The sequence below is a fragment of the Sapajus apella genome, unplaced genomic scaffold, assembly GCF_009761245.1.
Source record: "Sapajus apella isolate SASKATOON/1434 unplaced genomic scaffold, GSC_monkey_1.0 scaffold341, whole genome shotgun sequence".
NCBI lineage: Eukaryota > Metazoa > Chordata > Mammalia > Primates > Cebidae > Sapajus > Sapajus apella.
The window spans coordinates 14067-41837 of NW_022437281.1; the positions used below are offsets into that span (position 1 = coordinate 14067).

The following is a 27771-nucleotide window of genomic DNA, read 5'->3' on the forward strand; positions in this document are numbered from 1 at the left end:
ACCCATCCCAATCCTCCTGCATTTATTGCTTCCTGGAATTTGGCACTTAGGACACCGTTGTCCTTACATTGTTCATGCATGTGTATTTCGTCTTCAATAAAATATTTAGTCGCTCAAGGGCAAGGGCCCCATAGAGTCCCAATACGCTAAGGGCCTGATGTTGCTTAATAGTTTAGAATACAACGGGGGACCTCTCTGGGGAGGAAAGCAAAGAGCAAATTACCTTAGGTGCTGGGAGTGCAGGAGCCAAACCTTTGAGACTGAAAACAGGAGGGCAAGAGACGATTCAGTAGCAGGAATTCAAGCAAGAAAAACTCAAATATTGTTCCTAATAATGTCTAATGGCAAATACCTTGTAAGGGCACAGGCAGTCCGGACAGCCTGCAGTGCCCCAGGATAAAACTAACCGTGAGGGCTGCTGGCCCACAGTGATGCCCGGCCTGGGCTCTGGACACGCCCTATCTCCTTGAAAGCCAACGGACTGCCCCTGCGCACCGAGGCCCCGCCCAGTCGTCCGCCGATTGGCCCCACCGCCCCTGTGCCGGGACTCAATTCCGCCCCGGGATTGCCCAGGCCACGCCCACCTGTCAAGCGGCCCTGGACACTTTTTTAGTTTGAGGAATGTTGTGTCCAATAACCAGACTCAGAAGGGACTTCCCTGCTCAGCTGGCTCCGGGTTTCTCTGCTCACCTCCGGATAAACTACGGCGTTTCCCACGCCGCGCATGGAGCCTCCCGGCCGCCGCGAGCGTCCCTCTCCTTCCCGGCGCTTTCCTGGGTTGCTTCTGGCAGCCCTGGTGTTGCTGCTGTCCTCCTGCTCCGGTAGGATCGCGGGGCGGGTTCGCGCGTCAGCGGACAGGCTGGAACTCTGCTCAGTCAGTCCGGCAGGAGGCGCGGGGCGGGGCTGACCGTAGGTCCCGCCTGCTTGGGGTAGAGGGAGAGGCCAGGGGCGCAGTGCGCAGATCCCTGGGGTGTGTGGCGGGGATGCGGGACCACTTAGAGCCCGAGGTGAGGCTTGTTTGCTGGAGTGATGTGCACGGCCCGCATTTACGGAAGGTCTGGCTGCGCCCCCAACAAAAGCGTGCCCTGTGTTTTCGGGATTGAGCATAGTCCGCAAGGGGAGCGCGGACTGGGTGCCCCGGGTAAGGGCTTGCTTTGGAGTGCACGGGTGCGTGGGAGTGTTGCCAGGGCCCGTGCTGTGCCGGCGGTGAGAGTTTAACCTGTGTTCCCTGGGCGGGGCAGTTGGCGCCTTGGTGAGCTGGGTGTTCCTTAGCGCTTCGGCGGTATCCGCGAAAAGTGCTGCAGTGCGTCCGTCCGCTGTGCCCCATGGGCTGGGCTGGCATGGGCTGTGCTGGGCGACCAGGGACCTGGCCTGGTGTTGTTGAGAGCGTGCTGTGTGCAAGTGGCCTGCTCTGCAGAGTTCACGGTGGGCAAGACCCCTCACTGTTTGCTTTGAATGGAGTGACCGTGGACTCTGGGCTAGTGGGGGCATGTTGGGTGACAGCAGGTTCTCAGTGCCTGGGGTTAGAGAGGGTGGTAAGGGCGCGCCATGCGTTTTGTGCCTTCTGTGAACAGTCTCCGTGTTTCCTGAGATCGTACGGGTTTTGATTTTTAAGTGGCTGCTTTTTTGGGGGTGGGTGGGTCATCGAGTCATATTCCTGTTCCCAACCAATATAGCCACTATCTGATTCCATTACCTAATGGCTTTTTTGACATCGTTTTCCTTCTTTTCATTAGTTTGAGTCATGTTTGAGAGATGTGAAGCAACCTAAAAAACGCTGTTAACCAAGCCTAGTGAGAAATTAGTATCCTAACAAAGGAAGGCAAATTATGTTAATCTGGTTTTCCCCTGCAACTCATAAACTAAAGCTGAAGGCCCATCCCGCTAAATTTATTTTGTGTTTCATTGAATGGAATCAGTACTTTTAAAAATGCATACTAGGCTAAATCTTTCTCCATTGTGCCATAGAATGATTATTTTCAATATGAAATTTGTTGCAATATATTCTTCGCACTGTTTTGTGTTTGACAGCAGTGGACTTTGAGTACCAAATTTTTCGAATAGCTACTATGAGGGACGTATTGTGCTGGATGTTGTGATCAGGAGGATGAAGGTAGTCGGCCATGTTAACTATTAAACACAAAAGCAGGTGATAGTTACCTGAGAGGTCCACGCAGGGGAGATTCCAGGAGAAGGTGACTGATCACTGCTTCACAGGGGAAGGCAGAAAATCTTCCTGAAGGAGCTGATGGTTGGATTAAGGAAGACAAGAGTTGAGCAGGAGTCGTAGCTACTGGCCAGGAAGGAAGGGTATTCAGAGCAGAGGAAGCAGTGTGAGTAAAGGACCAAGATGTGATACTGCTGGCCTGCCAAGCTACTCAGTGTGGCAGAGTAGGGCAAAGGAGACAAGAAAGGAGAAGACTAAATCACAGGGTGAGTGATTCCGAAAAGCAACAGGCTCTTCAGGAATAAACAGTCACCATCATAAATTCAGACTTGGCCATTAGTACCTGTCCTTTTAGGGCAGCTTGAACCTTTTGTTTGACTTGACACAACATGAATCCAAATGAGGGTTGTTTTCATTTCCCCAGGCACAGTAGCAGACAATTTCTTAAGGACATAATTGCAGACAGAGTTTGTTGGTGTCAGCATGTGGGAGCTCCACATGAGTGGTAGTAATGGGAAGCAGTTTGGCAGTGGTTCAGCAGTGTGGCCCTGGGAGCCTGGTTGATTGGCCTGCCTCCTAGGTCTGTCACCTAATTGGAATGTATTCTTGGGTTCTGATTGTGTTGGGCTGGAAAAGTCTCTAAGCTATGTTAGGAAGCCTTAGACATTATCCTGAGGTCACTGGAGAGCTATTGAAAGGTATCTGTCTTGGAAAAGCCTTGATTACTGTGTCACATAAATATTGCTCTGGCATCGATGTGAAAAAATGAATTGAATGAAAGGTGACAAGATAGGTATGGAGACCTATTCAGTTATGTCATGGTAATCCAGATAAAAAATGACAGTGGCTTGAATGAAAAGTAAAGGATAGAGCTACGCAGACTAAACGGGCATTTCAGCTGTGGAAACATAACTTGTTTGTTGGGTGTGTGTGTGTAAAGAATCAGAAGTGGCACTTGGGCCTCACTGTGTTGTTTGAGATAGTGTGACACTCAAGTAGAGCTATGTGGGAAGGCAATTGAATATGTAGTTTTGGCAACCCAGCTAGAGATCTGGGATGGAGAGATACCCAGCTAGGAGGCAGTGGTAATGAAGTCACAGGAGTGTATACATTCACCAGGGGGACCCGCAGAATAGAATCACAGGAAGTCCTCAAACAGACTCATCAGGGATATTAACTTGATATGAGCCAGAGGACAAGCTGCAAACCAGAGTGGTGTGATCTCCTAAAAGCCAAGGAGAGAGAACTTTTCAGCAGAAGAGAATGAGGACAGAGTGATCAATGGTTCTCGTGTTATCAAGAGGGTAATGAAGACTATTGAGGAGGAGACTTTTAGGAGGCATTTACCAAGGAGGAGGTCATTTAATGACTTGGAAAGTAGTTGAAGTGATTTTTGTAGATCTAGAAATGAGTGGGAAGTCAGAAATGAAATTGAAATATGTACATGTCAGAGCTTATGTTTTGCAGAAGTAGATAAGGTTTTAAATAGATTGGATAGTGGGAGGAGGAGCAAGATGGTCAGGTTTTATTGCAGTTTTTGTTGTAGTCAGAGACCATGGATTTCTGGTAATGCCGATCTGGGCAGGGCTGTGGGTATGCATGAACATTAGAGTTAATTTTTTTGCAAGCAGGTGTGAATGTATAGAAATTGAGCAGTTCAGTGGATCCAGTATAGATAATTAATTCACTTTACTGAAACTCACCTGGAACTTTGGAGAATTTTCTGACTGTACCTATCTTATGATATAATGCCATCTACTGTTAAAGTATAGCTTAATATTATTTTTAACGTATAGCTTAATATTAATTATAAAATATCTAGAAAAAATAAGTCAAGATACTGTTTTTTGGAGGTAGGCATGTTTAATTTGCAAATCTCCATAGGAAGAACATCCAGTGTTCTGAGCAAGAGAATAATTTTTTTTTTTAAATGAAGTCTCACTCTGTCACCCAGGCTGGAGTGCAGTCGCGCCATCTTGGCTCACTGCAACCTCAGCCTCCGTGGTATAGGCAATAGGTTTTTAAGGAAAACATCTGACACATGTTTCCATGTTTTCAATGTATTGCCTATGGGTGCGTTGCAAGACATGATATATAAATAAAATATTGGACAATGTATAAATAGAGAATTTTAGAATTTAGAATATGACATGAAATGAAATATTTCACTTGATTAGAATTTTCTTGACCAGTCTCTCAATCTGAGGTAGGACCAAGATCCAGAGAATATGAAAAAACATGCTCCTCAGAGATCAAAATAGATCTATAGTCTTTGGTCCTTCCCCAACAGAAGAGGCTCCTGCATTCTTTTGGCCCTGTAGGCTTTTACTTGATGTCTCCATCATCTTATTTTACAAGCCCACAGATAATTTCAGGAAGATGAATTGCCATAGTGTTTCAGGATGAGCCTCAGACACTGGAGTGAGGAAGGAAGAGACTTTATTCTGCTAGCTATGGAGCATCTGTTGACTTGTGTCCAAAAAAGCCACGTTCCCCAAAAAACAGTTTCTTTCCCTTTTTAAACACATGCAACCCAAGGGGGAGCAGAGGTAAACCTGTGTCATTACCCATTGGCTGGACATCTGACCTTACAGTTTATGGCTTTCATTGATTTGCTAATTTACATTTAGTGCGGGCAGGAAGGGGGAAAGAGGAAGAGCTCAAAAGTTAAACAAAGGCAGTGAATTACTTAGTGTCAGAGACATTCCTGATGGGGGGTCTGGTTTATGCAAACATGGGGTACAAGACTCAGGGAAGGTCCTTTGGCAGCAGGAAAAACATTCTTTTGCAACATTTTCAAGGCTGATAGAAAACATAGGTACCAGTTAAAGAGAGGAGAGTTGTTCTCTCAGCCCGCAGGCCCTGCCGTGGCCAGGCCAGTGAGGTCAGCATCTTGCCTGACTACTGACTTCAGCTTTTTGCTATTTTACTTCTTTTACCAGCAAACAGCAGGCAGTAAATAAAGGGCTCACCCCCACATTTCATCTTATTTCCCCACTTTGAGACTCTCACTGTTTTACTTTTTTTAGTGGGAGCTCTCACCTTCATTCTCACTGTCAGAGTCTTGCGAGACTGGTCAGTAGTGATTCACCTAATAAACTTGTGCTGAGGGACCAAGGTGGCAGTAAAGCCTTTTACCATCTGAAGAAACAAGAGCATTAAACAAGGGAGCAATGAGCATGCTCCTATTACCAGCAGTACAGCTATAGCAATGGTTTTGAATCCTCCTATAGCTGGAAACCATTGTCCAAACATAGACCCAGGGCCAAACCCATGCCAAACGTGCATGGGTACATGTGCTAGTTTTATCATGTCCCTTACGATGCTTTTAACTACCTGACCCTGGTCATCTCTCTGTAGGCAGCAGTTGATTAGGCTGAACTTTCCACATACCCCTCCTTCACCTGCCAGCAGATAATCTAAAGCCAGTCTACTCTGGTAGATGGCATTTCTCATCTAGGTTTCCTGCCAGGCCAGGATGGTTAGAGCCTGGCTAGTTTTGCTGGTTAGCATTTCCAGAACAGCTTGTAATCAAATGATTCGGTAACGCATGTAAATTGGAGCACGATAACCCCATGAGCCATCTTCTGCCCAGGTGGCAGGCCCACAGTACTGGATTATTCTTTCAGGGGGCTATTCATCATCTTTCCAATTGCCTATAACCAGGCTTCATTTATCTCGTGAGGTGTAGACAGGAAACCCCAGAATCTCTCCAGCCTTGATGGGTAGTAAAAAGAAGGAGGGCTTAAAAGTACCAATGATACAACTACCTGTCCACTGTTCTGGCAGTTTGGTATAGCTCTATGCCTACATATCCGGTATAAGCCAGGAGGTGCTACCCAATCCCTGTGAAGTTCTGGGTGAGTCCAATCAGCCTGCAAACTGGGAAACTTTTGAAAGCGGTTAACTTCAGTTCAGTTTAAACTCCACCAAGTAGTTGTTCCACTGGTTCCACTGTACAGTTTTTGTCCTAAACAGTCTAGTTTTCCCACCAGGACTGTCATGCCTTTTCCTGTTCTAGCTAGGTGGTATTGCCCAATAATGGAAGTCTTTAAGACACAGAAGTTGTAACTTTTGAGTTTTTTGTCCAGAAGTTACATCAGCAACTGGGTCTGCCGGCACAAGCTCACATGCCTCCCACAGCCACTGGTCTCCCATAGTGGTGTCTCCACATACATAACAAGAGTGTCCTTTTAAAGTTTTGGCCACATTTTCAGCCAACTGGAAAAACAAGTTCTTTTCTCTCTTAGAAAGTTCTGGAACTACCTCATTTAGTACATCATAAAAAGTCTGAAACATCAGTTGGGGAGATTGCCTCTGGATTTCTCCCTAGATTAAAATGATAACTTGAGGATCCAGCCCTTTCCCGTCAATTCTCATGGACACATATTCCCAGTTTCTCCAACAGGGGTCTAGGGGGTTGGCGATTATTAGTTCTAAAGGATTTTAGTGGCCGGAGGTGCCGCAGGAGTTACTTTTTCCTTTTTGGAGGCTGACTGGGTTGTTTTTATCTTTTCTCCAGGTGGCCCAAATAACACATGACCGGTAATCACAATGTCTGCATACTCCTAGCTCATGATAGATATACTTATGTTCTGCTGTATAGCTTCTTTCCCAACTAAGAGAGCCACACCCTAACCCCAGCTTGTTGCTATTAATGGCTGCACAGACATTAAATTTTAAGGTAATCTGCTTAGGAATTCCCTTTTCCTCAGTCTTAGTAATTACTTGTATCACTTAGAAAGGGGCTGTTCCTTAACCTTATTTCGAATACTGTGGACACTGAAGGCTCAGATAGGTTATAACAAACATCAAGCTGCCCATTCCCTGGGCTGCACACCTTGTATTGGGTAGCATTATATAAACAAGTTCCTTTTAGAATTTCAGTACATTCATAATAACTGTAAACAAGAGGACCTTTGTAATCTTTTGTCCCACCTTGGCAACCTTGTGTATACACTGGGAGCAATCTTTGGATTGGAGATTTACATTAATTAAGGTAGTCAGGACACAAGTTCACAGTTCAAAAGAAGGAAGTACCTGTCCCATGCTGGAAATCCTCATGCTTCGGCTATGCATAGACCAGTCAGATCCTGGGGTGTGACTAGAGCAGGACTTGTTGTCTCAGCTCTCCTTAAGGTGCTTTTGCACGTGTCATGGAGCAGGTGCTGCAGGTTTCACACAGCTGTGATGGATCCACGCAGGAATTCCCTCAACCTTCACGGAGGTTAGAGTGGTTAAGATGACAGTCTGGGGTCCTTCCACCTTGGTCATAGGGGAGCCACATTCCAGTCCTCGATCCAAACTCAGTCACCTGGTGAGAAAGGGTGAACCGGGGAGAATAAGCTGACAGGACATTTTCATTAACCCATGATGACACTTTTTCTGCCACTTTCCCCAAGGCCCATAATTGCCAGTGGAGTTCAGTCTCTCCGAGTTCCTGGGGGGTTCCTGGGAGTCCTTGAAGTATGGGGAGAGGCCTATGGTAAAGGATTTCATAAGGGGAATATCCAGTTTTCTTAGAAGGAGTGCACCTAGTCTTAAACAAAACCATTGGGGGGACATGGACATTTAATCCTGATTCCTGACACACTTTCCCTAAGCTATTTTTTAGTAGTCCGATTCATTTGCTCCACTTTGCTTGATGGTAGGCAGTGTGTAACTTCCAGCTGATTCCCAGTATTTTTGCTGTGTTCTGTACCAGGTTAGCTACAAAGGTGGGCCCGTTATCTGAGCTGGCTCATAGGGGCAGTCCAAATCTAGGAATGATGTCTCTTAAAAGCACACGAGTTACTTCATGGGCTTTTTTAGTCTGTGCCAGGTAGGCTTCTACCCATCCAGAGTAGGTACATACCAGAACCAGCAGATACTGATTACCTCCACGCTTGGGCATCTTGGTGAAGTCTACCTGCGAGGTTGAAGGGAATACTTCCATAAGCCTGAATTCCTGGTGGGACCATTGGTCCTTGTCTGGCATCATGCTGCCTGCCCCTCATACACCACTGGGTTACTGGTTTGGCTAGTGCAGACAAATGAGAGATGTAAAAATATCAGCCTAACAGTTTTTCAAGGGACTCTTGACCAAGATGGGAGGTTTCGTGGACAGCCAATACCACCGCAGGTCCCAGCAGATGTGGTACTGCAGCCCGTCCATCTGATAGGCATATCCATCCTCCCTCCATTTCTTTTCCACCTTCCGTTTGGAAGAAGCTTTTTTCCTCCTCAGAGTAGACTGGCACCAGGAGCCTGGGCAGTAGGGAAGCTGTGACTGAGCCCAGTAGGGAATGGATGCTGCTTTTCAGGCCTCTGCATCTGTATGAGCATTTCCCTGTGCTACTGTGGTGGAAGTTCGCTAGAGTCCCCAGCAGTGTATGACCACCACCTTCTGGGGCTTCCATGCTACCTCCAATAGATGCAAAATTTCCTGTTGATAGTTTGTATCTTTATCCCCAGAGTTAAACACACCCTTTTCCTTGTACAATGGCCCACACACTTAGATAGTGAGGAATGCATATCAAGACTCAGTAAAGATGTTAACAATTTTTCCTTCACTCAGTTCTAAGGCACAAATTAGGGCGATTAACTCCGTTCATTGTGCAGAGGTACCCTGAGGCAGTGGCTTGACCTCTATAGCTGTGTCTAGAGTTACCACCGCATATCCAGCACACCGTTCTCCTTGGGGGCTGACGAAACTGCTCCCATCCATATACAGTCCCCAATCTGCCTGTGCCCACAGTTGGTCCCGCAGGTCTGGCCGACTAGAGTGGACTGAGTCCAGCACCTTTATACAATCATGTGTCACCTGGTCCTCGGACACAGGGAGTAGGGTGGCCGGGTTTAGGGTATTACAAACTTCTACGGTTATGTGTGGGTTTTTGCACAACAAGCCCTGGTACCTGGTTAGCCTCCCATTGGTAAGCCAATGGTGGCCCTTTGTGTTCATCAAGGTGACCACAGCGTGGGGAACTTATATTTAAATTTTGTCCTAACGTTAGCTTGTCTGCATCCTGTGCCAGCAGAGCAGTAGCCACTAGCAGCTGTAGGCACAGCGGCCATCCTTTAGAAACCTCGTCCAGTTGTTTGGACAGGTACGCCACTGGTGGAGGCCATGGGCCTATAGCCTGGGTGAGGACCCCCACTGCCATCTTTTCTCATTCAGACACATGCAGAGTAAAAAGCTTTGTTAAGTCTGGGAGCCCAAGGGTCGAGGCAGACATCAGAGGGAGAAGGCCTGTTGTTACTCTGGGCTCCACTTGAACGGCTCTGTGGCCTCATACAGAGGTTTGCCTAGAACTGCAAAGTTAGGACAGTTTGCAAAATCCCATGGCCCCTATGAATTCTCAAACCTGTGTCTGGGTCTTCAGGATCAGCAAGCTGCTGATAACTTGTTTTCTTTCTGGTCCTAGGCTGCACTGTCCGTGCTGGATAGTAAATCCCAGAAAACATACCTGTTGTTGGCAGATCTGGGCCTTTTTCTTGGAGACCATGTATCCACAACTCTCAAGGTTTCTGAACAATGAGCCAGTTCCCCAGATATACCCGACTGCTGCTGGGTGTCCCAGCAAAAGTTCATCCATGTACTGAAGCAGAACACAGCCTAGGTCCTTGGCAGAAAACCTTTGAAGGTCCTGGGCCAGTACTTCCCCGAAAATGGTTAGGGAGTTCTTAAACCCCTGGGGAAGTCAAGTCCAGGTGTACTGCATAGTTACACCTGACTCTGGATCTTCCCACTAGAAGGCAAACAGCTTCTGGCTCTCGGGGGCTAGCCAGATACTGAGGAAAGCATCTTTTAAGTTCAAGCAAGTGAACTAGCTAGCTTCAGCTGGTAGCAGTCCTAGCAACCTATAGAGGTTAGGAACCACGGGGTGTAAAGTCACTGTCGCCTGGCTGACCAGATGCAAATCCTGCACCAGCCGACAGTCCTTGGTGCCTGGTTTGGCGATGGGCAAGAGAGGTGTATTCCAAGGAGACTGGCAAGAAACTATGATTCCAAATGCTTTCAAGCATCTGAGATGGACTTGGATTCCCTCAAGGGCCTCCCTCGAAACTGGGTGCTGTCTGTTTTGTCTAACTGGCTGTGCCTCTGGCTTCACTTTGATAACCACCGGGGCCTGGTTCACAGCTAGTCCCAGAGGGTTGTCTTCTGCCCAGACCTGTGGCCATTGCTTGGCCAGGGCAGGTTTTATCCCCTGGCCAGGCTCAGTTAAGAAAAGCCTGCATTCTTCTTCCTGTGGGACTGCGAGAGCCATTATGACCACTGTTTGAGGCAATTTTAACTGTAAGGAACTCTGGTTTGTAAAACTGATGGTGGCTCTTAGTTTACTTAACAGGTCCCTTCCCAATAGAGGCAGTGGACCATGTGGCATGTACAAGAACTGATGCATAATTTCATGGCCCCCTACAGAGCAGGTTTGTGGTAAGCAGAAGGCCTGTTTCCCTGAAACTCTAGTTGCTCCAATTATATCTATTGTCTTGCTGGACAAAGGGGCTCTTGGCTGAGTTACCACAAAATGCTCAGCCCCAGAATTGACAGGGAACTCAATGTCTCTGGCCCCTACTGTCATCCTGACCATGGGCTCCTTGGGGGCAGAAAAGCCTGGTCCCCATCAGTCCAGCAACCCTTCTGCCAGGTTGAACACAGCTTCTCCTTCCTTTCCTGAGGCCCCTTGCTCCAGACATTCCTGCTTTTTCTTTAACTAAGGGCACTTAACCTTCCAGTGTCCTATCTCCTTGCAATAGGCACACTGGTTTTTCTGCAAGGACAGCTGGCCAGACTGTCTTTTTTCTCAGGTCCCCTTTTCCCTGCCCTCTGAGAGGGGGCCTCCCCATGGCTGTGGCTCAGCATTTTGTCTGGCTTGTCGCTCATTCTCTCTGTGGGCCTCTCTGCAGCTCACCACTTCCCGGTTTACAAAAACCTGGGGTGCTGTCTCCAACAACAGAGAAGTACTCATAGCTGCAAACCTAGCCTGCTTCTGAAGCTTTCTTTTGGTGTTCTCAGCACTTTGGCTAACTAGGGCCATGTTAACCATTGGCTGATTTTCAGGGCTGTCTGGTCAAATGGGGTGTACATTTGGAAAGTCTTGCACAGTCTGTCAAAGAAATGGCCAGGGCTCTCATCCTTTTCTTGCATAACCTTTGACACCTTGTTAAGATTGGTACCTTCTGGGCTCCCTTGTTTAGTCCTTCCACGAGAGCTTCCCTATATTGGATTAGCCTTTCCATGCCCTCTCACTCATTAGGGTCCCAATGGGGATCCATCCTGGGCAATTGCACTCTAACGTACCCCTGGGGCTTCTGAAATTTGTCTGGGTTGTGTTCCTCCAGCCACTTAATTGCTGCCTGAAGCACTCTCCACCTCTCATCTGTGTTAAAGAGGTACCTGTCCTTTTAGGGCAGCTTGAGCCTTTTGTTTGACTTAGTTTGTTTGACATGAATCCAAACTTGGGTTGTTTTCATTTCCCCAGGCACAGTAGCAGCAATTTCTTGAGTACTTAACTGGAGATAGAATTTGACAGTGTCAGCATTTTTTGAGCACCCACAGAGTGGGTAGAGTGTAGTAGAAAAAGAACATGGTCCTTGACCCCCAGAACGTGCCTTCTAAGAGAAGACAGCCTGAAGTGGGAAGCTGTCGGAAGTCAGTGTTTTAAACTGTGGAAGAACAATCTGAAGAGTGCTCTGTACTGTAGAAGACTTCTTAGAGGAGAAATTACTTTTGAAACAAATTTAGAAAAATCTGGGGAAAGATGCATCCACATATATTATAGGACCAAAAACATTAATGCTGTTTCTTCAGTTTACTGTTGAATGTTTATTCCCAAACAAACCAAAAGCTAATAGGATATTCTTTAAAACATGCAAGTCCTGTTTCCTCCACTATTACCAACACTCAGGTAAAACCATGGAACAAACGTAAAAATCTTGTCAAGGGCCTTTCTATTTTTTCTGTACTGTCTGTCTGGTGCCAGACCACAGACCATGGCTAATCAAAGTGATATCAGTACTTCATCTTTATGTTCCTATTCTCTTACCCCTAGATGCCTGTGAGGAACCACCGACAGTTGAAGCAATGGAACTCATTAGTAAACAAAAACTCTGTTATGAGGTTGGGAATGAGTAGATTATAAGTGTAAAAAATGATAGTTGTACATACCTCCTCTTGCCACCCATACTATTTGTGATTGGAATCACACATGGCTACCTGTCTCAGATGAACGCTGTTATAGTAAATAAGCCTCTTGTTTTTTGTTTTCTGCTTGCTCTAGAGATTTGCATACATTTTAGGGCACATATTCCACTATGGAGATGATGATTTTTTTCTTGTGAAATGAGGTTTAAGATAGCAATGTATTTCTGCAGGCTTTGAGAAATTAAAATCTCCAAGAAATCTTTCTTGTGGCAGTAGATCACCTGGGTGAACGTAAATCTTAAACTTGCTGTTATAATAGGTAAATAAGGAAAATATATTCCTATGAGGGAGACAGAGGTGGGTGGATCATGAGGTCAGGAAACTGAGACCAGCCTGGCCAACATGGTGAAATCTTATCTCTACTAAAAGTACAAAAATGAGCTGGGTATGGTGGCACGTGCCTGTAGTCCCAGCTACTCAGGAGGCTGAGGCAGAAGAATCACTTGAACCCAGGAGGCAGAGGTTGTAGTAAACCAAGATCAGGCCACTGCACTCCAGCCTGGGTGACGGAGCAAAAAAGCAAGCAAGCAGGAAGGGATGGAGGGAGGGAAGGAAAGGAAGGGAGGAAGGGAGGGAAGGAGGGAGGGAGCAATGCAGAATTTTGATTTTGATTCAGATCCATTTTGAAACTAGATTGAAAAATCTCAAAACTATTTTCTTTTAGGAAAAACATGTCCATATATAGGGGATCCTTTACATGGCTAAGCAGTCCTTGCAAATGGGACTTATAAGTTTGGTTATCAGATACACTTTATTTGTGATGAGGGGTAAGTTGCTCCTTAGAGGAAATAAGGGAAATGTTAGTAATTTTATTTTTGTTTTGCTCCTCTTCTTAAGCATTCATATAAACTTGATTTAATTTTACTTTCTATGTGACAAGTTATACCTCTAGCCAAACAATTCTTGGATGTTTTGTGGAAACAGCAAAGATATATAGTAAATAGAAAGCAATTGGTATTGAAGGAAAGCAAAACTACTTGCTATATCTGACAAGAAGTCTGTTATAAGCATTAAGAATGTAGTAATCATGAGAATTTATCCTTCACAACTGAGTGTCCCCTATTTAAATCTGCCAACTCTTAGACTTGAAATAGGGGTAACAGAAATGAGAAGTAGAATTGCCAACTAAAGATATATTTGTATCCTGGTTGGCCCTTACCATCATGATGATCAAAATCTCTCAGTTGAAAAACCTTATTTTTGAGACTGCTACAATGTGAAGCATCTCTAGAACAAGCACTGATAACTCAATAATCGCCTTTGTTCTGTAGGGCTTTTAAAGTCATTAGTATTGGGGATAGTGGACATTAAAGTGAAATGTGCATTTAGATAGTAAGTGTAATTTTCTGTCCATTTTCTGTCACTATAACAGAATACTTGAGGCTATGTAATTTATAAAGAAAAGAAATTTATTTGGCTCATATTTCTGGAGGCTGGAAAGTTCAAAGGCATGGCAGTAGTGTCTGGCAAGGGCTTTCATGCTGCATCATAACATGCTGGAAAGTGAAAGGAAAATTTAGCACATGCAAAAAAGACAAAGCACAAGGGAGGAGTTTCTCACTTTATAACAACCTGCTTTTGTGGTTATGAATCCAAGCCCAAAAGGATGAAAACTCACTCCCTCAAGAATTAACGAAGACCCTCTAGAAAGACATTATCCCTCTTAATAACCTAATCATTTCTTAAAGGTCCCACCACCTTTCACTGCTGTTATGCTGGCAATTAAATTTCAATATGAGTTTTGATAGAGACAAGCCAGACTCAAACAATAGCAATAATACACTATAATATAGAAAAAATAAGTGAGTCTTGGAGGAAAAGTCAGCTGTGACTATGTAAGGCAGTATCACTGATAGTTTTTAAATTTTGGTCAAGTAGAAATATTGGAATATTCAGTGAATAGTTACATAGAGCTTGCTGGGCCTTCTGAGGGATTCCAAAAGTTTAAGACATGGACCCTCCTCAAAGAAGTTCTAACATTATTGAGAAACACTATATACTGAGAGCTATCAAAGCAAAATTCTCAATGAGAAATCCCAAATAAGTAGAATTATTCATGATAATTACAAGACTCCAGAAGGAGGAGAGATTCTTGTGAATTTAAATCAGGGAATATTTCATTGAGTATAGGGGTATACTTAATGAAAGTATTTCTATACTCAGTAAGCTATTTCTAGAAAGACATTCTGTTTTAAATAAGAGGCTGGGCAGACGGGCACAGCAGATTTATTTAAACATTTTTGCTCTCAGTCAATATATATTCAAATAGCGAAACTCTTTATTTGATTAAATTGCAGATTTATTTAGCACTTTCTGCTCATAGAAATATTCTTTTAAACTGATACTGAATTCACAACCAGCTTGTAGAAACCCTGTATTGATGAATGTATTGAAGACATAGAAATTTTACTAATGCTGTCTTAATCTTTTACATTCCTTTCCCCTCTTTCCCCGTTTTTAAGAGATTCTGTGTAAACCACCTCCAAAAATAAGCAATGGAAAACACACCTTTAGTGAGGCAGACGTATTTGAATATCTTGATGCAGTAACTTATAGTTGTGATCCTGCACCTGGACCAGATCCATTTTCACTTGTTGGAGAGAGCACGATTTACTGTCGTGACAATTCAATATGGAGTGGTGATGCTCCAGAGTGTAAAGGTAATCTTTCAATGTATTTCCTTCTTCATTTGTACATACTCTGGAATAATTTTGTAAATGGTTTTATCTACAAATAAAGCAGGCATATGCGCTTCCTCCTCCTGTATGATTGATTTCTAATATATTTGAATACAGGTCAGTTCAAGTCAAAAAACAGTTCTAGCTACAGAGCTCCCTATTTTTCACCTTCACATGTTCTTGGCATTTTATTTTAAAGAGTGTGAGCTACTGTGTATATGCATGAGTTAGAAGTTTTTGTTTGAAAGAATCAAAAAAATAAAATAACACACACACTGGCTTAAAAAGAAGAAAGTTTGATCTTGTATTACAAGAAATCTAAGAGTTCTGGCCATAGTAATGGTAGACTGTAACAGACAACCCTCTCATCAATAAAAATGATAAACTCTGGATTAAAAAAAGTTTTTTTAAGACCAAATGTTTAAGGCACTGGAGAGTGACCAAAAGTATGAAGACCCTGCAGGGGACTTACCCATTAAAAGAAAGAAATGACTGAATAACAGTGATTTAAAAGTATGTACTTCCCAAGTACACATGAAACATTTTCCAAAGTAGAGCATATTCTAGACAATAAGACAATTTTTAACAAATTCAAAATATTGAAATCATTCAAAATATATTATCTGATCAGAACAGAATGAAAATAGGAATCAATAACAAAGGCAATCCCCAAAGAATTGAAAAGTATACAAGACACTTCTAAATATTACCCAAGCATAAAAGAAGTAGCAGGGAAATTAGAAAGAGTTTTGAATTGAATACAAACACAACATATCAAAATATGCAAATATGTAGGATACAGCTAAAGCATTGCTTACAGGCGAATGCATAGCATAACATACTTATGTTAGAAAAAAAGAAAAGTCTCAAATCAATGATCTAATTTTCCACCTTAAGAATCTAAAAAAGAAGAGCAAATTAAATCCAAACTAGCAGATATAAGAAAATAATATAGACCCAAAATCAATGAAATTCAGAAGAGATTAAAAAAAATAATAATGAAACCGACAGTTGCTACTTGGAGATCAGGGAAGTGTGTAACCTGATAGCCAGACCGGCCAAGAAAAAAAAAAGACAGAAATTAACCAATGCTGAGAATGAGAGAAGTGGCAGCCAGGCGCACCTCCTAGCCAGCTTGAAGACCCCGCACTCCCGCAGCCGGCAGGGGCAGTCATTCTCGGACTTGGACTTTCAGAAGCTCCAACTTTACCACTTGCTGGTGGAGCCCAACCACTGCTGCAGAGTCCTCATCGCCGACACGTTGGCAGATCCAAGAGGAGATGGCCCAGGATGGGACATGGCGAACAGCGACGCCCGAGAGTGCCGGGCACGCGCCGCTCCACTGCCTGGTTTCTACAGAGATCCTGTGCCGGTGGCCTGTGCCCGCCACGCGGGAGCCAGAGGGGGCGCGCCATGCCCTCCGCTTTGGAGACTGCTGCACAAAGGGGCCAGGTTTCAGACCTTTGCTCTTTCCCCTCAGCACTGGCGCCAGGAGCCCCGCAGAGCAGCATCTGGGAGACGGACAGCCCTGGGGAAAATAGAGGAAGCTTTCAGAAGTTGCTAGATCAGATATTTGAAATAACGAAGACTAAAGACTCCAGCTGCATGAAAGAGCTGACCTCAGCTGTAGTCAGTTCCTACGATGACCTGGACACACGGTGCTGACCTGCGTGATGGGAGGCGCCAAGCTGGGCCCCTGCAAGGCACTAGGAGGTTTGGCCCTGCAGCCGCCCCTCCTCGCTGCTCCCGCTGCAATTGCAGTCTGACCTGGGCAAGCAGGAGCACATGGTGGCTGGAGATTCTGATGGAGACTTGAGCCCTGTGCCCCGGGGAGTGCTGGACAGGCGTGGAGTATGGGATCCAGCCAAGGGAGCTCTGGCCAGTCTACAGCCCGCTGCCCCTTACTGGCTCCCCTGCTGATTCCAGCAGGGTCTGCAGCCCCAGGCCCATCCCCTTCTTTCCCCTCTGCAGAGGGCACCCCGGAGGCTGGTCTTAGAGGGAGCTAGGGCTCTCCTCAAAGGCTTTTTGAAATTGGGCCAGTCTTGACTTCTCGACAGCCCTGCGCCCCTCATCCCTTTTCGGGTCTCCTGGAGGACCGCGAGGCGCAACGGCAGCAATCTCGTTTAAATTTAGGCAGGTGAATTTTTTAGAATATATTTTGAGCAACAAATTTTCTTAAGATAAATATTTTAAACGTTTTATATTTTATCTCTGTATTTTTTTGTTATTTTCTCAAACGTATTTTTTTTTCTAGAAACATCCTGTGCTGCTACATTAGAGCCTACACAGTTGCAGTTGGTGCATTTCATTCTTTTATGGTATAGGTAAGGGTTTTTATTTTGCAGTGAGTTTCGCTGCATTCCGAGTCAACAGTTTTAACATATGATTTTTGGCTTTTTTACTTTAAATGTGAAAGCCTTCTCCGTTATGCTCTGTGTTACAGTGAGAGCTTGGTCAAAATGGGGAACCACACACAGCTGCTACCTTTTTTTTTTTTTTTTTTTTTTTTTGGCATTGGAAGATCTACTGTGCCATGTCTTCCTAGAATTAAGCATAAATTATGAAGGGTTTGCCAATTTATATGTACATGTCATTGAAGGCTAAGGTTAAATCTTCGGAAATCACAGGCTCCAGTTGATCTTCAGAGACCTTGGATCCCCTCAGGTGGCACCTTGTAAGTAACAGGCGGTGTTCTCGGAGGCTTCCTGTCAGGTTCCTCAGCACCGGTACCTGCTCTGGGTAGGACTGTACTCCTGGGGTGTGCACCGGGCTGCGGTGCACCAGGCATTGGCGCTTGGAAACAGCGTGTGCCGCTGGATTGGACATGCCTATGTTGCTGTATTAAATTAGTGCTGGAGCAAAAACCTAAGGTTAAATTTAAGTCTGGAATGAAAGAAATCTGAATCCATGTATGGCCCCTCAATCTTGAGAGTCCTTGAGAGCCCTCCCTCAAGAAGTGAAGTGGGGGTGTCTGCACATTTCTCTTTCCTTTCTCACTTCCACCCCACGTGTGTTTCTCATGCTTTTTCTAACTTCCCCATCTCTCAGCCAGAAAGGTTTATATTCTTTTGTGCATACGACCATTGTTTAATATCAGTGATATAAATTTTACTTGATTAACAAAATTATCCAACAGACAAACAAAAGAATGAGAAAGAGGACATCATTAAATATCCTACAGACATTTAAAGGATGATAAGGGAATATTATAAACAACTTTATGCTTACAAATTTGTCAACTGAAATTGATTAGATTCCTTGAAACACACAAAATATCAAAACTCACTTGGAGATACAGATAATATGAATACTCCTATATCTACCAAAGAAATAAAATTTGTAGCTAATAACCTACTGCAGGCCCAGATGGCTTTACTTGGGAATTCTACCAATCATCTAAGGAATAAATAATAGTGATTCTAGACAAGCGTTTCAAGAAAATGCAAGAGGAGGGAAGACTTCTCAACTCATGTTATGATAATAGCATTGTCCTGATATGAAAACAAGACAAAAACATTATAAGAAAATTGCAAATAATATCCTTGATGAACATAGGACCAAAAATCTTCAACAAAATATTAACAAATAAAATCCTGTGACACATAAGAAAAGCAAATCATGACCAAGTAGGATTTATCTTATGAATGCAAGATTAGTTCAAATGTAAAAATTAATCAGTGTAATTTACCACATCAAGATACAATAAAGGAGAAAAAAATCATGAGATTATCTTATTAGATGCAAAAAAAAAAAAAAAGAGAGAGAGTGAATTTAGCAGATTTCATCGTCTTAATTTTTCATGATAAAACTTCTCAGCAAACTAGGAACAGGAAGCAACTATCTATCTCACCCTGATAAAAGACATCTACAAAACTCTCACAGCTAACATTACATTTGATGGTTCAAAAAAAATTATAGTTAATGGTAAAAAGTAGCATTATACTTAGTGGTCAAAAAAAATCTTAGCTACATTTCTGTCTAATTAATAAAGTACTAATTCTGGAAAGAAAACAGTAAGTGGACACACTTTTACCACTCCATTCAGCATTGTACTGGAGATCCTGCCCAGTACGATAAGGCAAGAGAAAGCAATTAGGCACACATATTGGAAAACAAGGAATAAAAACTGTCTCTGCTCACAATGAGATGCCACTAAATACCTATTGGAATGCTGAAATTTAAATACACACACCCCAAACTGACAATACCAGGCACTGACAAGGATATAGAGCAGATGGACCTCTCATACACTGATGGTGAGAATCAAAGTGAAATGACTAATTTGGCACATTTTTGGCAATTTCTTATATCAAGTTAAACATACACTTATCATACAATTCAGCAACCCAAATAAACTGAAAACATTTCACACAGAAACTTATATGAGGACATTCACAGCAGCCTCATTCATAATCAACCCTAACTGCAAATTACCACATGTTCTTGAGTTGGTGAATGAATGAACCACCTTACTACCTTCAAAAGATGGACTCATATTCAGCAATAAAAAGGAATGAACTCCTGGTCCATGCAAAAACACAAATGAATCATGAAAGCATCATGCTAAGTGGAATAAGCTATACTCAGAAGGCTGTGATTCCATTTATGTGACATTCTGAAAAAGTCCCACTATAGGGATAAAAGTAGATCAAGGGTTGGCTAGTTGTGGAAGGGGTGGGGGCAGAAGTGAGGAAAATAAGGATAACTCACAAAATGGCATGAGGATATTTTGGAGAGTAATGGAACTTTTCTGTATCTTTACTATGGTGGTAGTTACATGATTAATTTGTATTTGTCAAAACTCATACAGCTGGTAAACTTGAAAGGGTGAATTTTACTGTAAATAAATTATATGCAATAAACTAAACTTAAAAAATATCATTAGGTGGCCGGGCGCGGTGGCTCAAGCCTGTAATCCCAGCACTTTGGGAGGCCGAGGCGGGTGGATCACGAGGTCAAGAGATCGAGACCATCCTGGTCAACATGGTGAAACCCTGTCTCTACTAAAAATACAAAAAATTAGCTGGGCATGATGGCGCATGCCTGTAATCCTGGCGACTCAGAAGGCTGGGGCAGGAGAATTGCCTGAACCCGGGAGGCGGAGGTTGCGGTGAGCCGAGATCGCGCCATTGCACTCCAGCCTGGGTAACAAGAGCGAAACTCCGTCTCAAAAAAAAAAAAATATATCATGAGGTACAATTTGACACGACAAAATATCAGTGAATCTGAAGATAGTTCAATAGAAATTCAACCTTATTTAGGAAGAAAGATTGAAAAAAGAAAGAGAGAGGCTTACAGACCTGTGAGAGAATATCAAGCAGTCAAACATACATGTAATTGAAGTCTCAGAAAGAGAGGAGAGAGAACAGTGTAGAATGTTATTTGAATAAATATTGACCAAAAATTATCCAAATTAAATCAAAAACAACCTCAGGTCCAGGAGCTTCAGTGAACCTTCAGCAGGGTGAATAAATTATTAAAATTTACCAACATACTCACCCCCAGTAGTTTAGTAGTTTTCACCAAACTACTGAAAACAAAAGTTAAAAAAACCCCGGGGGGGGGGGGGGGGGGGGGGCAGAGGGGTGAGGGGATGGGAATTACATTCAGGAGGGCAGGAACAAGTGAGAATGACAGCCAGCTAACTTTTCTTAAGAAACTGTTGTGGTTACAAGACAGTTATGTCTGTGAAGGTGCTGAAAGAAAAACAAAACACCCTAGAATTCTGTATCAAGGAGAATATGTCAGGTAAAATGCTTTATATTTAAATTTTTAACATTTAAAGTCTTTTTAGAAATGTTTTAACATCTTGCATTTCATGCCTTGTCTCTGTTCCCCCTGGAAATTACTACTTGGTACTACTTTTTCTGTTAAAGCAGATTTCCGTTAATTCTGGGATTTCTCCAGTTTTCTAGTGGTCAAATATCGATTTTCAGTAGTCAAAAACAGAAAACAGGTGTTAGGATTTGGAAAGAAAAATTATTACAAAGCAACAGTTATGTTTGAATTCAATAAGGGTTTTTACCTCAATGGCAGCAACACAATTGTCTGTGACAGTAACAGTACTTGGGATCCCCCAGTTCCAAAGTGTCTTAAAGGCACAAAGGTTGTCTTTTTTCTGTCTTGGTTTGTTGTTGCTGCTGCTATTCATTTTAGACTTTATTTCTTTGATATTAACTATCAGTCATACAGAATAGCTGAAAAGGAACAATTCTGGTATTTAACTCTGTCTTGTATTCATTTCTATGCCACATGTATGACATGAAATTCACATAAAATTCTGCTGTTGTGATTCTTTGTGCTTCTCTAGGGTTCTTAGCGTGTTATGTACATTGGATGGGTACATACTTTCTCTTGTTCAACAATTTTATGTATAAAAAGCGGATTACAACAACTTTTGGGTGAATTGAAACAGCCATTTTTATTTAAGTAAGTCAAGAATGGCATAATTCATATAAACAAAATGAGAGCAATAACTCCCAAGTGGTTGATCTTCTAATGTTATTTTATTTCCTAGAGCTGCTTCCTTCTAGTACAAAACCTCCAACTTTAAGTCATTCAGGTTTAGTAGCTTCTTCCTTGTATTTCTCAAAAATCTTGTAAATTCCTGGAGAAAATGCCAGCAATAACTCCCAAGTATTTGATCCAATCTACATTGTTATTTTATTTTCCAGTGTCGACTTCTCCCGCTACAAAATCTCCAACTTCTATTGTTTCAGGTTTAGTAACTACCTGCTTATATTTTTTCAAAAATCCTTTAAATTCTAGGTGATTTTTTAAAAAATCTTTCAAATTCCTGGTGATGTCCACTCATTCATCATTTTTAGTGACGAAAGAAGGGGGACATTTGTATAGTCATTTTAGTTGTTATACATAGTGATTCTAAAATTATTTGCCATAGTCCACAGATATAAATGGGACTGTGACCTTCAGAAAGTTATTCAAATTTTAAATGTGTTTATACGTATATAAACTGATTTAGTACCTTCCTTATTGGTTATTAGTAAGGTTTACCTGGGATAAACTTAATGCATTTAGCACAGTGCCCAGTAAATAGTAAGCTCTTAGAGCTAGCTAATATGGCTTATTCAACATTTAATGTTAGGAAAGAGGAAGGTCCATGTGTGTTTGCTAATATGTTTGTTTGCTAATACGCATGTTTGTTTGTTAGTATGTATGTTTTGTGTCATCAATTTCACTATTTTATTCCTTTCAGAAGTGATCTGTTGACACCTTTACTGGGAATGTTTCTATTGCAGGGCTCTTTCATTTTCTAGAATGCAACCAGTTTGAGTATTCTTTTATGGTTCTGAAGGCCAACACCTAAAATAGATCCATAGGGCTGTGTTCCTTCTGGAGGCTCCAGGGGAGCAGGGGTTTTCTTTCTCTTTCCAGCTTCCAGGGGCTGCCTCCATCCTTTGGCTCATGGCCTCCTTCCTCTACCTTCCAGGCCAACAGCGTAGCATTTTCAAATATCCTTCTTCTGTCTGATTTAACCCTCTTGTCCCCCTTTTATAAGGACCCTTGTGATTATATTTAAGGCACACCTAGATAACCCAGGATAATCTGCCCATATCAAGATTCTTAATCACATCTGCAAAGCCCTTTTACCATTACAGGCAACATTCACAGGCTTCAGGGATCAGAGCATGGATATCTTTGAGAGGTCATTACCCAGCCTACCACACCTTTCCACATAGATTCTCAAAGTTTTAGCTGAGCCTAGTGAGGGAGTTCATTCCCATTAGGGTCCAGTTGAGTAGCAAGTGCTTCCTTTAAGAGAAAAGGTGAAAGTTGTCCACTTAATAAAGAAAGAAAAAAATTGTATGTTGAAGTTGCTAAGATCTAAGGTAGGAAGGAATCTTCTGTCAATGAAATTGTGAAGAAGGAAAAAGAAATCTGTGCTAGTTTTGCTGTCACACTTCAAACTGCAAAAGTTACAACCACAGTGCATGCTAAGTGCTTAGTCAAGAGGGGAAAGGCTTTAAATTCGTGGGTGGAAGATGTGAACAGAAATGTGTTCTAATTGATAGTGATCAGGTTTGGTGCTCTCTGAGATTTCAGGTATCCATGATGTCTTGGAACATGGCCCCCACAGATGAGGGGTGACTACTGAACATTTAAAATAAGCATTTATATATTGGTGATTGAATCGCCCATTTTATTATTGGTTTTTTATTTGTCCCACAAATAAAGCAAAGTAAAGTTTTAGGCAAGATCCATTTCTAGAGATAGAGATATTTTATTACGATAAAGAAGATTGTTCTACCATAAAATATAGCAATTTAAATTTTTATAATCCTAATAATATAATCCTTTTGTTTTACATAATCCTTAAAATATGTAAAATAAAAGATGGACAACATTATAAAAAGTAATATACAAATGTACAATAAATAAAATACTTTAACACAACTCATTTAGTATCTGATAAAACAAGTAATCCTCCAAAAATCAGTAAGTACTTTGAAGATCTGAATAAATATTAACAGATTGGATTCACTGACTGCATGGTTTGGTTCTGTGTTCCCACCTAAATCTCATGTTGAATTATAATCTTCTGTGTTGGAAGCAGGGCCTGGAAGGAGGGGACTGGATCATGGTGGTGCTTTCTAACGGTTTAGCACCACACACATTGTACTGTCTGGTGACAGAGTTCTCACAAGAACTGGTTGTTTAAAAGTATATAGCACTGGTGGGGCATGGTGGCTCATGCCTGTAATCCCAGCGCTTTGGGAGGGCGAGGAGGGCAGATCATGATGCCAGGAAATCAAGACCATCCTGGCCAACATAGTGAAACCCCATCTCTACTAAAATACAAAAAAATTAGCCGGGTGTGGTGATGCATGCCTGTAGTTCCAGCTACTCAGGAGGCTGAAGCAGGGAAATCACTTGAACCCAGGAGGGAGAGGTTGCAGTGAGCCGAGATCACACCACTGCGCCCCAGCCTGGGTCACAGAGAAAGACTCCGTCTAAAAGAAAAGAAAAGAAAAAAACAGTATTTAGTACCTTCTCCTTCACTGTTCTCTTCCTGTTCCGGCCATGTGAAGACCATGCTGGCTTCCCCTTCACCTTCCCATGATTGTAAGTTTCCTGAGGCCTCCCCAGCCATGCTTCCTGTATGGCTTACAGAACTGTGAGTCGATTAAACCTCTTATCTTTATAAATTACCCAGTCTCAGGTAGTTCTTTACAGCAGTGCAAGAATTGACTAATACACTGACACACCCACAGCACTATACTACTACTGCAGTACACACATATTTTATGAGCGCACATGCTGCTGTTACTACAGTTGGCCATATGCTGTGCCATGAAACAAGCCTCGCTCAATTTCAAAACAAAAATGGATAATAAATATACAGCTGAAATTCCTCAAATGTTTGTAAATTATGCAAAACACTTCTAAATAAACCATGAGTCAATGAAGAAATCACAATAGCTACTATCAAATACTTTAAACTAAAGAAAGAAAATATAAAACTTGTAACATGGAGCTATATCTATGCTTAGAATAAAAATAATAGTCACACGTTTTAGAAACTATGGCAAGATGATAATTTTTTAAAATCTTAGTAGTCATCACAAGGAATTATCATTTTTTAAAGAACAGAACAGCAAGTAAATTTAAAGAAAACAGCAATAAGAATAAAATAAAAATAAGAGCAGAAACAACAAAGCCAAAAGTTGATTCTTTTAAGTCTAATAAAATTGTCCTCTGGCCTCAATCTACCCTGCATAATTTGAATTAATTAGTGGAAGGTATGGGAAGGAATCAAAACAAAAAAAAAAAAGAGATTTCCAAAGCTAAAGCAAAATGCTATTTTTTTCAACAGATATATCTTCTTGATTAGATACTGTTTGACTCCAACTATAATTTTTGTTACTTTTTAGGTTAAATCTACCAGGCCTTAAGGGGCCTAGCTGAGTCTAGTATTTAATTTGAAATATCTATAAGAAAATACATGCTTCTTTATGGTATACCTTTAATTTTTGAGCTTTGTTCACTCTGTGTGCTCAGACTTCCAACACTGGTGACTGCTGCTGAGGGCCAAAGAGGAGGCGTGCAGTCCCGCTGGATCTGAGTGCCCACTGAGCATGAAGGTGGATGGTAAAATGCATGAGTGCCTCTTGTTACAAGAAAGTGTGAGAAATGAGGATGGGAGAGACAAAGCCACAGCACAAGCACTTACTGATTAACTAAAATTTGAAGCTGTGAATTGCAGCTTCCCCTTTAGTGAAAGATGATACAAATGGCTTAGTTGCCTTCACACTAGCAGAGACTTTTTAAATGGATGGATGCTGATTTTTTTATAGAGCCCATTTCTAAGTCATCTTTTAAACCAGGGGTCCTTAACCCCTTGGCCATGGACCAGTAGTGGCCTGTGGCCTGTTAGGAACTAGGCAGCCCAGTATGAGGTGAGCGGCCAAGAATTACTGCCTGAGCTCCACCTCCTGTCAGATCAGTGGTGGCATTAGATTCTCATAGAAGTGCAAACCCTATTGTGAACCGTGCATATAAGGGATCTGGGTTGCGTGCTCCCTATGAGAATCTAATGCCTGATGATCTGAGTGGAACAGTTTCATCTCAAAACCATTCACCTGTACCCTCCATTCATTGAAAAATTGTCTTCCACAAAGCCAGTCCCAGATGCCAAAATGGTTGGGAACACTGTTTTAAAGGAATCAATCTCTTTGCTATTATTATTATTATTGTTAAGATGGAGTCTTGCTCTTTCACCCAGGTTGGGGTGCAGTGGCACCATCTTGGCTCACTGTAACCTGTGCCTCCTGGGTTCAAGAGATTCTCCGGCCTCAGCCATCTGAGTAGCTGGGACCACAGGCACATGCCACCATGCTCTACTAATTTTTTGTATTTTTAGTAGGAACGGGGTTTCACCATTTTGGCCCGACTGATCTCAAACTCCTGACCTCAAGTGATTCACCCACCCCAGCCTCCCAAAGTGCTGGAATTACAGGCATGAGCCACCACACCCGGCTCCCTTGGCTACTATTGAAGTATTCTTTTTCTTTTGTGATCACATCTATGAAGTATATTGGAGAGAAAGAGGAAGTAGAATGAGAATTTTGACATGGTACAGTGGTTTATACCTGTAATCCCAGCACTTTGGGAGGCTGAGCTGGGCAGATCACCTGAGGTCAGGAGTTCGAAACCAGCCTGGCCAACATGGGAAATCCAATCTCTACTAAAAATATGAAAATTAGCTGGACGTGGTGGCAGATGTCTGTAATCCTATCTACACAGGAGGCTGAGCCGGGGAGAATTGCTTGAACCTGTGAGGCAGAGGTTGCAGTGAGTCGAGATCGTGCCACTGCACTCCAGCATAGGTGACAGAGCCAGACTTTGTCTCAAAAAAAAAAAAAGAATGGTATTTTCTCCATTGACTTGGATGCTGCTGTGGTCTTGATCCCCAGATCAATGCAATGCTCCTGAATCGCCTCCATTTGCCAGGCCTATCAACCTAACTGATAAGTCCGAGTTTCCCGTTGGGACGTATTTGAGATATGAATGCCGCCCTGGTTATTACGGAAGACCATTTTCTATTGTCTGCCTAAAAAACTCAGTCTGGACAAGTGCTACGGACAGCTGCACACGTAAGTAACTCTGGAGTGGGAACCCCCTCTGTTAGTCACACATCTGTAAGATTCGATTCAGTTTGTTCAAATTTTGTAACTGAGTTACATATGACAATTAGTTTACCAAGGTGCAATACATATGAAAATTATTCTTGTAGATCATACCTTGTTAAATGGCTTTGAGTTCCTGGTGCCTTCATTATAGGTTTATTTCATGAGAAACAGTCATCACAGGACACGATTGAGGGAAAATCCCATCCACTGGGGGTCTCCCATTTTCATGACTAAAATTAAGTAATGAATGACTGGGATAAGAAAGATAAGTAGATTAAATAACCAAAAGACAAGACAACCTTGGGCTTTGAGATCTTTGGATTATGCCAATTGAAGTGAATTACAGATAATAACAGTTTATTTTTCTGGGAGGCATAATATCAGGATGAAACAGATCTGAACAGGAAGTTTTTTGAAAGGGAGCTGATCCTGAAGCAGTCTGGTGAGTTTCCTCAACGTGGCAAAGTCTATGCAACTATCAGAACTGCATGTATTCTTCAGTAAGCTATAGGCAGGTTGAGACCTTATATACTAAAACAAATGTTTCAGTTTACTCTACTTGGCTCCAAAATTCTGTTTCTTCCTGTAGGTAGATCATGTCGTAATCCTTCAGAACCTGTGAATGGCATGGTGCATGTGATCAAAGACATTAAATTTGGATCCCAAATTAATTATTCTTGTAATAAAGGGTGAGTTGGCAGCAATGTCTCTTGGTTCAAGAGTTCTACCACAGCCATACTGCCTTCTAGTCATATCTCAGAAAGGACAACTAAGCTATTAACATCTTCTTTTCAAAGGTTTGAACACAGGTGTTTAGCTCCTAACTGAAATGAACAAATGTATGACAAGATCGGGGGAAAATCATCCGTATCCTTGCTGAAAACCAAGGCAGTGCATATATGAAAAGTGTGGCATTCATTGGGTGGGAAGGAAGAAAATGGGGGAAGATTACAGTCAAAGCACACAAACAGCCCTAACCCAGGGCTGGAAGAAAGGGCAGGCCATTGAGCAGCTGCGTGAGAGAAATCTTTTCTTTTTTTTTTTTTTTGAAACGGAGTTTCGCTGTTGTTGCCCAGGCTGGAGTGCAAT

The 27771-nt window shown here is 42.5% G+C and overlaps 1 protein-coding gene across 4 annotated transcripts in view; it reads left to right on the forward strand.

Annotated features, from left to right (window-relative positions):
* The first annotated feature begins 569 nt into the window (after positions 1–569).
* CR1L (complement C3b/C4b receptor 1 like) overlaps positions 570–27771 on the forward strand; it is a 77643-nt gene continuing 50441 nt past the window's right edge. For 2 of the 4 annotated variants that reach the window (XM_032272225.1, XM_032272227.1), the window contains exons 1-3: positions 607–821; positions 26467–26646; positions 27272–27371. In XM_032272225.1, the coding sequence (XP_032128116.1) occupies positions 725–821; positions 26467–26646; positions 27272–27371 (377 nt within the window). In that variant the 5' untranslated portion in view covers positions 607–724. Of the gene's footprint in view, positions 822–26466; positions 26647–27271; positions 27372–27771 lie in introns of all 4 variants that reach the window. The other 2 variants (XM_032272226.1, XM_032272228.1) reach the window with 2 other exon arrangements.